We start from the raw sequence: 12,379 nt of genomic DNA, 5'->3' as shown, positions 1-12,379 counted from the left end.
AGTCCCCTGCACCCCCTGCAGAATTAGTCCTGAGAGCCTTAGGGTCCATGGCAGCAGCTATCAACCTGATCCCTTGTGCTTGTCTGCATATGAGAATTCTACAGTGGACGTTGCAAGTTCAGTGGTCGATTCATCAACCTCTAGATTTTCCGATCCCTCTGAGCAGTGTGTGCAGAAATTCTCTCACGTGGTGGCACCAATCCCGGAATTTGCAGGAGAGACGTCCTTTTATTACGCCCCAACCCCAAACCACAGACTCCTCCTGTCTAGGGTGGGGGGCCACTGTTCAGGCAGGACTATTCAAGGCATGTGGACTCAAAGCGAGACAGTTCTGCATGTAAATGTTCTAGAGATGAGAGTGGTCCTTTTAGCGTTGCAGGCCCTTCATGCTTATCTTCCTCTGGGAACTATTGCGATCTAGTCAGACAATATGTCGGTGGTCTGGTATATCAACAAACAGAGGGGAACCAAATCTTATCCCGTTTGTTGAGAAGCCATGAGTGTCTGGGAATGGGCGATCTCCACCAACCGCTTTCTGATAGCAACGCATATTCCAGGTCGGTCCAACATCTTGGCGGACAAATTGAACAGAACTATCCTTTCTCCCTACGATTGGTCTCTGAACCCATGTGTAGCAGAACAGATCTTCCTCAAGTGGGGTCAGCCTTGCGATCTCTTCGCATCGCCATCCAATAACTGCAGTGAGTTTTTCGCCCTAATCCCTCCGACCCAGGAAGCCCCCAGAGACTCTCTTGTCCATGCTTGGCCACCCGGTGGTCTTTATGCGTATCCCCCGCTCCCGCTCATGATAAAATTCTTACAGAAAGCTCGCCAGTTGGGGAGCAGATTGATCCTCATAGCCCCATTCTGACCTCGTCAAGTTTGGTTCCCCTGCCTACGGTCTCATCTCATAGCTCCACCTTGGATCCCATTCTGGATCTGATTCATCATCCCTCTGGAATGGTTCCTCCAAATCTGGACAGCCTAAAGCTCACAGCTTGGCTGCTCCAGTTCCACTAGTTGCTAGGACTCCCGGTATCTCTTCTCCTGTTAAATCTATCTTGGTTGCGACACATAAATCCTCTACCAGGAAATTTTTACTGTAGCAAATGGAGACGCTTCTCCATTTGGGCTTCACAGAGAAATCTAGATCCTTTTACTGCTCTGATCCCAGTGGTATTAGACTTTTTGTCTTGTATCTTCCAGCAAGGAGCCAGCTCTTCCACAGTTGGAGGTCCAGCTGGTGGCTATTTCTCATTTCTATGTAGGGGCAATTAGGCTCTCTCGCTTCTGCCAGAATTTGTAAGACCTTTTTGAAAGGCACTTTTCTTCTGAGACCTCCTATTAAAAATCCATCTCCACCGTGGGATCGGACTGTGGTTCTTCAGGCCTTAGTTGCACCTCCTTTCGAGCCCTCGGCATCAGTTGACTTAAAATTCTTGTCATGGAAGACAGCTTTTCTGGTAGCTATAACTTCAGCCAGGAGAGTGTCGGAGCTTCAGGCTCTTTGTATGAAACCCCCATATCTTGTGTTTCATAAGGACAGGGTGTCTCTCAGGACTAATAATCTTTTCTTCCTAAAGTTGCTTCTGAGACAAACATTAATCAATCTATTAATTTGCCTGTCTTTTTCCCTAATTTTCAGAACAAAGGGGAATGCAGACTTCATTTGCTGGATGTTCACAGGCAGTTACATTTTTATTTGCACAGGACGGTGATCTTTCGTAAATCTGATCAACTTTTTGTTTCCTTTGCTAAGCCTTTTTTATGGAAGCCAGTTTCAAAGGTGACTCTTGTTAGGTGGATTTCCCTTTGTATCCTACAAGCACACAGAGAGCTTGGCTTACCAGAACCAGTAGGAGTTCATGGTCATTTTACACGTTCTATAGCAATGTCTGCAGCATTCTGGTCTAGAGTTTCCCTGGATGACATTTGCTCAGCGGCTACCTGGGCATCCTCTCACACCTCTTTTACTCATTATAAACTGGATTTGGTATCTAGAGGAAGGGCTTCCTTTGGCTCTGCAGTGCTCCGGAATATCCTTCCTTAAGGGCCTCCCAAGATTTCGGGTAGTTGGGGACTCTGTCCCACAGGTTGCTGATCAAATGAAGTTAACTACTTCAGATAAAGTTATGTACTCACCATAACGTTCCATTTGAGTAGGGAAACTTCATTTCTCAGCAACCGTCCTTTCCCCTTACCTTGGCATTTATTTTTGCTGAGCTCGATGTTCAGAGTTCATGAGCTGGAGGTTTTGTCCTTGGTTCAGGGGTCTCAGGTTAGTTTGTTGGTATCACGTGTGGAGTGGCAAACTCCATCTGAGGATTGGAAGGAGGTTGCAGTGTAATATGGGTAGTAGGAGGAACTTGGAGCTCGGATCCTTTGCTTGGTATCTGCCGGCTTGGATCCGTATCAGATCCGAAACCCACAGGTTGCTGACAAATGTTTACCTACTCAGATGGAACGTTACGGTGAGTATATAATTTCTTTTTCTCTGCGCTGCCCTTTGGCTTATCTACTGCGCCCAGGGTATTCACAAAGTGCCTAGCTCCAGTCATTGCATTTTGTAGGCAAATAAATATTCATATATATACCCATACCTGGACGATTGTCTAATTCAGGCAGAAAGCCAGGACATACTATTAAATCATCTGACATTTGTAAAGAAATTGCTAACATCTTTGGGGTACACCATAAACGAAAATAAATCACATCTGGTACCCTACGAACAAATTGTATTCCTGGGAACAAGCTTGAACACAACTTCCCAGATGGCTTATCTCACGCCAGAGAAACAGGTTTGACAGCCTACTTCAAACTACTGGCCACAAAGAGCCAGCTGTCTGCAAGGAAAATCTTGCAAGCCCTGAGGTTCATGGCCTCTTGCATTCTACTAATTCCATATACAAAACTGCATATGAGGAAATTACAATGGTATCTAAAAAGCCTTTGGTGTTAACATTCTCGGGATCTAGAATCAATGATTCCTATCATACCTTGTCTACAAGTAGAGTTCCTTTGGTGGGCAGAGGCCTGCCACCAAAACAAGGGACTGCTATTCACTCTACCCCTGCCGCCCAAACCCTAACAACAGATTCATCAGATTATGTATGGGGGCTCATTTGGCAGGGCAGTGCATTCAAGGCAAATGGAATCCAAATCAAATGCACTTGCATATCAATCAAAAAGAAATGTTAGCTGTACAGAGTGCTCTGACAGCCCTGAAGGACCACATGCTTCCAGGACAATTATTGGTAACGACTGACAAACACCATTGTTATGTGGTACATAAACAAGCAGGGGAGAACCCACTCATATCCTCTCTGCAGATGATCCATGGCTCTGTGGAACACAGCCTTGAGATACCAAGTGCACCTACAGGCTCAATTCCTGCCAGGAAAGCTAAATACACTGGCAGATGACCTAAGCAGAAATCTCATGGACCCACACGAGTGGAAACTGGAACCAAAGATATTCAACATGTTGAGAAACAAATGCGGGAACCCAGAGATAGATCTGTTTGCCTCCCCCCAGAACTACCACTTGGACAAATTCTGCACAAGGACTCCCCACAAACAAGCTTGGAAAGTGGATACCCTGTCCTTCTCCTGGAAAAGCCCATCAATTTATGCCTTTCCCCCTCTTCCTCTCCTCTCTAAGGTACTACTAAAGATCAAACAGGACAAACCAAGGACAGTACTGATTGTACATTACTGGCCACACCAACTCTGATACCCCCTTTTGCGCAGTGTGTCACTGCTGGCACCATGGCACCTGTCTCAGACCCCTGCCCTGCTCTCCCAGCTGGGGGGCCAGATTCTGCACCCACAACTTCAAACCCTGAACCTTGCAGCATGGCTAATTACCTGAACTCTCCGTTACCATCCCTCAGTAAGCAAGTGATGGATGTCATTTTGGAGGCAAGGAGGCCTAGTACTAGAAAATCCTACGATGAAAAATGGAAAATATTCTGTTCCTGGAGCCAAACTCAGGGGATGGGCACAGCAGTGCCCAATTTACCTTAGATTCTTCAATACTTAACTGAGGTGCTTCACAGGGGCCTTTCCTTTTCCTCCATCAAAATTCATGCCTCAGCCATTTCAGCTCATTACAATACAGAACCACCCCTCTTCTCTCATTCACTGCTGAAGCAATTCCTCAGAGGGGCCAAAAACTTATGACCACCCAGGAGAGCCCCTTCTCCTGCCTGGGGGACCCTAACTTTGTATTGGAAAAGCTCACTCTACCCCCTTTGAGCCAGCTGCAAATGCAGAATTGAAATTCCTTTCTTGGAAAACAGCCTTCCTTCTAGCCATCACTTCAGCAAGAAGGGTGTCTGAATTACAGGCCTTCATGGCAGTGGAGCCTTTCATCATCTGTCATGCTGACAGGGTGTTCCTGGACCAATCCCTCCTTCATGCCCAAAGTGGTATCCAATGTGGCCCTTAATCAGTCCATTCATTTGCCAACCTTATTTTCTAATGCACACAACAAAGGGGAACTAATTTTGCACTCCATGGACGTGCACAGACAATTTAGATTTTACTTGGACAGTGCTCTCAGGAAATCTGAACAGCTGCTGGTTGCATTTGCTGCAGGGGCAGAGGGGAAGGCCATTTCAAAGCAAACCATTTCTAAATGGATAGGCCATTGCATTCATTTCTGCTATAAACATAATGGAAAACCTACCCACAGGGGACCACATTCAACCAGGGCTGCATCTACTTCTACTGCCTATCTCAGTGGTGTCCCTACCAGGGACATCCTGGAAGCTGCTATCTGGATTTCTGTACATACCTTCACCAAGCATTACCACTTGCCAATTTTTTTAATCCAGAGCTGGATTTGCCACTGCAGTCTTTGCAGGGCCTTATAGCTGATCTTAATGCTATCTAATTACCTCCTCCCATCCTTAGCTTTGGGAATCTACCCAAATGTGATGACTGCAACAGTGAAACACTAAGAACATAGTACAATTGTGTACACTTACCATAAATGTAGATGTTCGAGTGTATTCACTTTTGCAGTCCTGGTTACCCTCCTTCCAGCCCCCTGACTTCTATTGACTATACCTCTGTTCTTGTTTACTATGGTTAAAGCTTTTTGATGTATTTGCTTTTTTGTTGGGGGTGTAACTTTGTATATAATTGCTTCCTGTTATGGGGGCACCTGACATCTGGGGCAAGAAAAACTGATGTAATGGCATCTGCTGCATGCTTTTATACCCCTTACTACCTGACGTCATGGAAGATGAGAGAGCAACCGACACAGGACCCAGTCAGGCCGACTGAGGGCTACTGCAAGCAGATAACCCAAATGTGATGACTGCAACAGTGAATGCAGTCAATAACATCTACATTTATGGTAAGTGTACACAACTGTACTTTCTTCACACTACCGATATTCGACACAAACTGACTTCTTTAATGTCTTCAGTTCTTTATAAAACTACCGAGTTTCTAAGGCCCAGGGTACGAACTACGCCTAAAAAAACTACTCAAGCTCCTGCTTCCATACGTCAATCTCAAATGCTTAAAATGGCGGAAGAGCTTATCATGCTGATTAGGGGAAGTCCGCCTACCCCTGCTAAAAGAAAGAGAAACTTGTCCCCAGCAGCTTTATCCGACCAAGAGTCCGACTCTGAGGTTTCTGATTATGGAGACGTGCCCTTATCTGCTTTTGAGGATTCAGATGCAGAAGAATCCATTCCTTCTGCCTCTCCTCCAGAGGATTTTTCTTTTGCTGAAACCTTACATACCTTGAGGGAGCATTTCCATTGGGAATGCCAGGATATTGTCCTCAGTCCAAAAAGAGACTCAGGGAATTTTTAGATTTACCACAGCACAGACCCTTGGCTATTCCTCCTGTGCTGGATGTTGTGGATGATGTCTTTATGGAATCCAGTCTAACTCCTGATACTCTACCCTCCTGCTCCTAGGAAACCTGACCAGTATTAGAGTCCCTGACTCACACAAATGTATTTTAAAAAATTCTTCTACTGACCCAGAGGTCATCTCCCAGGGATCTAAAGGAATAAAAGCAACCACGGCTAAGAATCCCACCCCTTCGGACAGGGATTCCCAAGCTTTAGACCGATGGGGTAAAAACGTGTACACCTCTGCAACACTTGCCATTAGAGCATTAAATTGTCAGTTCCACATGCTGAAATACCAGCAACATACCATGGAACTTATTAAACAAAAATTATCTACCTTCCCAGACTGTGCAGAAAATAAAGAATTACAGGAGCTTATGCATTCTGCAAGCCAGGTTTCTAAGCATACCCTGCAATGTGGGTTTGATGCCCTAGAAGTATCCTGCAGGGCAGCACTCACAGGTTCTGTAATTTGAAGGCATGCTTGGCTTAAGGAACAGACCTTGCCAGACCATGTTAAATCAAAACTATTGGATGCACCACTGAATAAAGGCAATCTGTTTGGAACCAAAACATAGGAAGTTTTAAAAAAGATGGAAGAAAAAGCTAAGTCTATGCTGGCAGTTAAAGATGTTTTGCAAGTCCAGCCTCCTAGCTTCAGTAGGCATTGCCCCTCAAAACATTGGTCCTTTCCAGCCCCCTCAAGGCCGCCTCAGACTAGACCTTGGGGAAGCAGACCCCCAGACAAATGCAGTAGATTAGGCAATGGAGTACCTCCACTTCTAAACAGGGAGTTACCACACACCCTATGGAAATAATTCACAATGACTATTCCAATCCACCCTTTATCTCTTATAAATTATTAGGTTCATATATTAGTACAATTATCCCACTCCCCTCAAATACCATCTTGTGTTTGTAATTTGTAAATACCTTAACTTAACCTCCCACCCACCTTAAAAAAACTTGTCTCACACCAAAAAACAAAAATCCACCAGGAAATGACGGTCCTCAACATGTGGAAACCCAAGCCCAACCACCATTTTATTTAGACACACTGCCCAACCCCCCCAACCCAAATTTGTTCCCCCCAGTTGTGCAAAACCACAAATTCCCTGTTGTCCAGGCAGAGGCCATGAGGGGTGTTCATCTGTTATCCTCGAGTTAGTTCAGGTTGTTTCTGCCACCGAGCCAGCACTTCCCTGACCTTCCAAAATCTAGCCAAGTCCCAATCTTTCCCCGACCTAGATCTTCTATAGGACCTTCCTGGTGGTACCAAAATTCAAAATGCCCTCCCAGCGAATGCTTCTTTCTACACTTCCAGCAAAAAAGAGCCCTCCCTATCCACCCTAGACCTAAAAAGAGCCTATCTGCCCAATCCCAGGAGAGACTTTTTAGCATATTATTTTTCAGGGCAGGATTTATATATTATCAGTTCATGTCTTTTTCTTGGCTTATGTACTCCCCCATGTTTCACAAAATTGCTAGATTTACCCCCACCTTTTTTTGCTTAAAGAGATATTTAATTTACCCACCTCCACTTGGACACTGCCTGATTCTGGCACATTCAGGAAAAAACCTGGCCCGCTGACCCTGACCTGGGAACTGCCTACTGAAAATGAAACAAAATGAAATAAAAGAAAAGAAGCTAGAAAGTAGAGTCCAGGGGGTTGTATTCTTGGGGGCCTGACACAGCATCCCAGATGGCATTCCTTACTCCAGCAAACAGCCTACCACACCTACTTTTTCTTTCAAACCAGCCACCAGACCCAGTTATCCCAAGGAAGGATCCTACAACTTCCTAGGTTATGGTGCCCTGCATTCTACTAATTCCATATGCTAGGTTGCATATGAGGAAACTTCAGTAGTATTTAGAGCCTTTCGTGTCCGCATTCTCAGGACCTGGAAACTATTATACTTATGATATCATGTCTAAGGAAAGATTTTCTTTGGTGGGCAGCAGCATACAACCACAACAAGGGACTTCCCTTTTCACAACCCCACGCCACCCAGACCTTAACCACAGATGCATCAGACTCTGCCTGGTGTGCACACCTGGATGGCAGGTGCTTTCAGGGCCACTGGACCCCAAATCAAATTCATCTGCACATCAGCCAAAAAGAGATGCTAGCTGTTAAGCACACTGACCGCTTTCAGACCCCTGCTCTCTCCGAGGCCTCTACTAATCAAAACAGACAACACCACGGTGATGTGGTACATCAACAAGCGGGGGGGACCCACTCTTATCCACTCTGCAGGCTAGCAATGACCCTTATGGAACATGGCCTCATCCATGCATATTCACCTGCTAGCACGATTCCTGCCAGGCAACCAAAACCCTCTGGCAGACAACCTGAGCAGAAATCTATACCCACAAGAGTGGCAATTAAACCACAACAGTCCTTCAGCCTCATAACCCAGAAATGGGGTAACCTGAAGGTGGACCTTTTTGCCTCCCACAACCAGCAGCTCACCAAATTCTGCACCAGGGATCCTCACAGCAAGGCCTGGAGAGTGGATGCCATATCCTTCCAATGGGTAAACCACTCGAGCTATACATTTCTCCCACTACCTCTTCTTACAAGGGTATTACTCAAAATAAGGGAAGAAAGACCAAGGGCAATCCTGATTGCCCCAGACTGGCCATGCCAACACTGGTACCCACTACTGCGCAGTCTGTCACCTTTGCCTGCATGGCACCTCCCTCAGATTCCAACTCTCATGACTCAGCAGGAGGGCGAGTTCTTGCATCCACAATTACAGACCCTAAACCTGGCAGCCTGGCTTATTCCTTGACCTCTCCGCCAGTGGCCAGCCTAAACAAGCAGGTTCTGGACGTTGTATGTGAAGCCAGATGACCCAGCACTACAAAATCCTACGCTGACAGGTGGAAAAGGTATTGTTCCTGGATCCAGATTAAAGAAGCTGAACCAGCACAGCCCTCCTTACCTCTCATCCTGGATTACCTAGCAGACCTACTTCACAGAGGCCTATCCTTCTCTCCTGTTAAAATCCATGCCTCTGCCATCTTAGCTCGTTACAGCACAAAGCCATCTCTCTCTTCATACCCATTCATCAAGCAGTTCTTTAGAGGGGCTAACAACTTAAGGCCACCCAGAAGAGCCCCTACCCCTGCTTAGGACCTTAACTTTGTGTTGGAAATCTCACGCTACCTCCCTTTGTGCCTGCAGCTTCAGAAGAGTTAAAATTCCTCTCTTGGAAAAAAACAGCCTTGCTTCTGGCCATCACTTCAGCTAGAAGAGTGTCTGAGCTACATGCACTCATGGCTGTGGAACCCTTCATCATTTTTCATGCTGACAGGGTCTCCCTCAGGGCTAACCCTACTTTCATGCCTAAGGTGGTGTCCAGTGTGGCTCTCAACCAATCTGTTCATTTGCCCACCTTTTTCCCTTAACTTCAAAATAAGGGGGAAAGGATCCTGCACTCTCTAGATGTGCACAGATAGCTCAGATTCTCCCTGGATAGGATTAAGCGTTTTAGGAAATCTGACCAGTTACTAGTCCGCTTTGCATCAGGGGCAGAAGGCAAAGCCATATCAAAACAAACCATTTCCGAATGGATAGCACACTGTATCAGTTTCTGTTAACACCACGGGAAACCACCCCCACAGGGGGTCAGAACACATTCCACTAGGGTAACTTCTACCTCTGCAGCCTTTCTCAGAGGGGTCTCTGCCAGGGGTATCTGGAAGCTGCAATATGGAGTTCTGGTCATACTTTCACCAAGCATTACCACCTGCCTATTTTTTCCAAATCCAGGGCAAGCTTTGCATCTGCGGTCCTGCAGGACTTACTAGCCAGCCCCAACTCTTGACTGCCTCCACCCATTCTTCAGCTTTGGGAATCAACCCAAGTGTGAGGACTGCAACAATGAAACATGATGAACATAGTACAGTTGTGTACACTGCCATAAATGTAGATGTTCGAGTGTATTCACTGTTGTAGTATACATAAAGTACAGTTGTGTACACTTGGCATAAATGTAGATGTTCGAGTGTATTCACTGTTGTAGTATACATAAAGTACAGTTGTGTACACTTACCATAAATGTAGATGTTGGAGTGTATTCACTGTTGCAGTCTTGGTTTCACACCCTCCATCCCCCTTGTCTGTCTCTCTCTCTCTCTCACTCTTTGCATGGCTATTTGGTATTTACTTTCTACTGGTGGTGTTATTTCATCATATCCTAGTTCCCTGTTTGGGGGCTCCTGACATTTGGGGCAAGAAACACTGATGTAATGGCGTCAGCTGCCTGTTTTTATTTCACTGGTGACCTGACGTCAGTCCAGGAGTGACAGCAACCAACGCAGAAATACTAAGCCGCTGGTATTCGGGCTGAATGAGGGCTACCCCTGGCAGGATAACCCAAGTGTGATGACTGCAACAGTGAATACACTCTGATATCTACATTTATGGTGAGTGTACACAGCTGTACTTTATGTATACTACAACAGTGAATACACTCGGACATCTACATTTATGGTGAGTGTACACAGCTGTACTTTATGTATACTACAACAGTGAATACACTCGGACATCTACATTTATGGTGAGTGTACACAGCTGTACTTTATGTATACTACAGCAGTGAATACACTCGGACATCTACATTTATGGTGAGTGTACACAGCTGTACTTTGTAATGCAACTCTTATAACTTTATAATGTCTATATCTGAATGATTGCATAGCAACAATGTCTGGTGTACTTCAAAAGTCAGTTCCTTATGTTTATTTTATTTTCAGTCAAGAGAAGAAAGTCGAAAACTGGCCCTGGCAGCCAAGAGGGAGAAAAGGAAGGAAAAAAGAAAGAAGAAGAAAGAGGAGCAAAAGAAAAAGCCGGACGAGAACGATAGTAAAGATCCGTCCGATTCTGCTAACGAGGAGAGTACACTTGAAGGTGCTTACTTTTTTATTGGAAAAGTTGGCTTTGCAGTCCTGTTTAGTCTGCTGTTTTTAGCAATTTGTTTGAAAGCAGTGTTGTAACAAAACTACTTCGTAGCAGTCTGCCAGGGAAGCGTTAGTTGCATGTTAGTATAACACTACTGAAATCCAAACAAAGCGCTGGGGAATGCAATGGAAAAGTTTATTTTACAGACCAGTAAAAATTAGCTTCAGCTGTTAGTGTGATGTGTTTGTGTCCAGTCACTTATTTCTTGTAAATACACATTTGTGTATTCACATATTTGTAAATAATTTTCTGGAGGTTTTCTTTTTTGAGAAAGGCTTTTCCACTCCTTAAGCTTCATAATTAAATGTGTAAGTGAAGGGATTTAATTGCTACTGTTACAGTTGTGTTTTGCTGCCATACTGTTTTTACTCATGTAGAACTAAGTTCAGAGTTTAAAGTTATTTATGTATTTGTGTGTGTGCATTTATTTTATGATTTCTCGTTCCATTTTGAGATTATTTCACAAACCATATAAATTCAACACTTTATCACCCAATTTCCCTGTGTGTCAATGCCAGATGACTGAAATAACACCCCAAAATAGATTTATATAAAAATAAAAGCAGTAATTTCCACAGTGGGGAGTTTTGCTTCCTCCCTTGTCCTGCCGTCACATAGTAGTAGTGCCTGAATAGAAGGGGATGAGGATTCCCTGTCTAATATTAGAGCATGTATGAACAAATATAAATGCCTGTAATCTGACTTTATCGAGAGGTAGGTATTGTAGTAAAAATGCAGTAGCCAGTATTTGGTATATTTTGATAGGCACAGATGAATTTGTTTGTCTTGTAAGTCATGACTGCCTGCATTTTTGTAGACAAGACGGGAGTAAGTGTTTTTAAAAAGTATTTACTTTCAAGAGGTGTATATAATATTGGTAACTGCATATTTACAGGTATGTTAGTAAAATAGATGAAGACGTTAATGGAATAAATGTGTACATCCACTGACTACATTTTTTTTTATTCACTCAGACCTCGTTACTGGCCCAGCTTCTATTACCCACTGTCCACGCCAGGTCTACAAGTTACTCTCCAACCCCCTCGTTTATTCTGTTTTTGCTGTGGACTGTCGTGGCTCATGAAAGTGTCCTGGGGGCTCAACTAGTCTATGCTTTCGTCCATATTTATTTATTTTTTTTAAATATCTTCCCACTTTCCATTCCCCACCCACTGCACTCATTTATGTCTGAGAGCAACTCCCCTGTCTTAGAGAGCATATCAGTGTGCGTCTTTCCCTGACACTCCCATCAGTCACCCTAGCTGTTAATCGAACCCAAGGTTGCTTGGCCCTAGTCCAGGCTTTATGCCTGTATACCACCAGAGTGGCAATATCTAGCGAATGGTGCAGTGGTTGCGTTGTCGCTTTACAGCAAGAGGTTCTCCGGTTTGATTCTCGGCTGGGGTGCCTTCTGTGCACAGTCTGCATGTCCTTCCTGCATCTGTGTGGGTTTCCTCTGGGTGCTCCAGTTTCATTCCACATTACAATGACATGCATCTGGAATGTTTCTCCCTAGGCCTTCGCTGCAAATTGG

The 12,379-nt window shown here is 44.7% G+C and overlaps 1 protein-coding gene across 1 annotated transcript in view; it reads left to right on the top strand.

The window, feature by feature from the left end:
- The window catches only part of LOC122799695 (ankyrin repeat and KH domain-containing protein 1-like), a gene marked incomplete in the record, with an annotated part of 3,928,199 nt that overhangs the window by 3,163,922 nt on the left and 751,898 nt on the right, over positions 1–12,379 (top strand). Inside the window, 1 exon segment of the mRNA XM_044068930.1 lies at positions 10,641–10,794. Within this exon segment, the coding sequence (XP_043924865.1) occupies positions 10,641–10,794 (154 nt within the window).

The sequence above is a fragment of the Protopterus annectens genome, chromosome 4.part0, assembly GCF_019279795.1.
Source record: "Protopterus annectens isolate FY-2018-M chromosome 4.part0, PAN1.0, whole genome shotgun sequence".
Lineage (NCBI taxonomy): Eukaryota > Metazoa > Chordata > Ceratodontiformes > Protopteridae > Protopterus > Protopterus annectens.
Note: the sequence above shows the minus strand (reverse complement) of the source record. Positions and strands in the feature narration are given on the sequence as shown.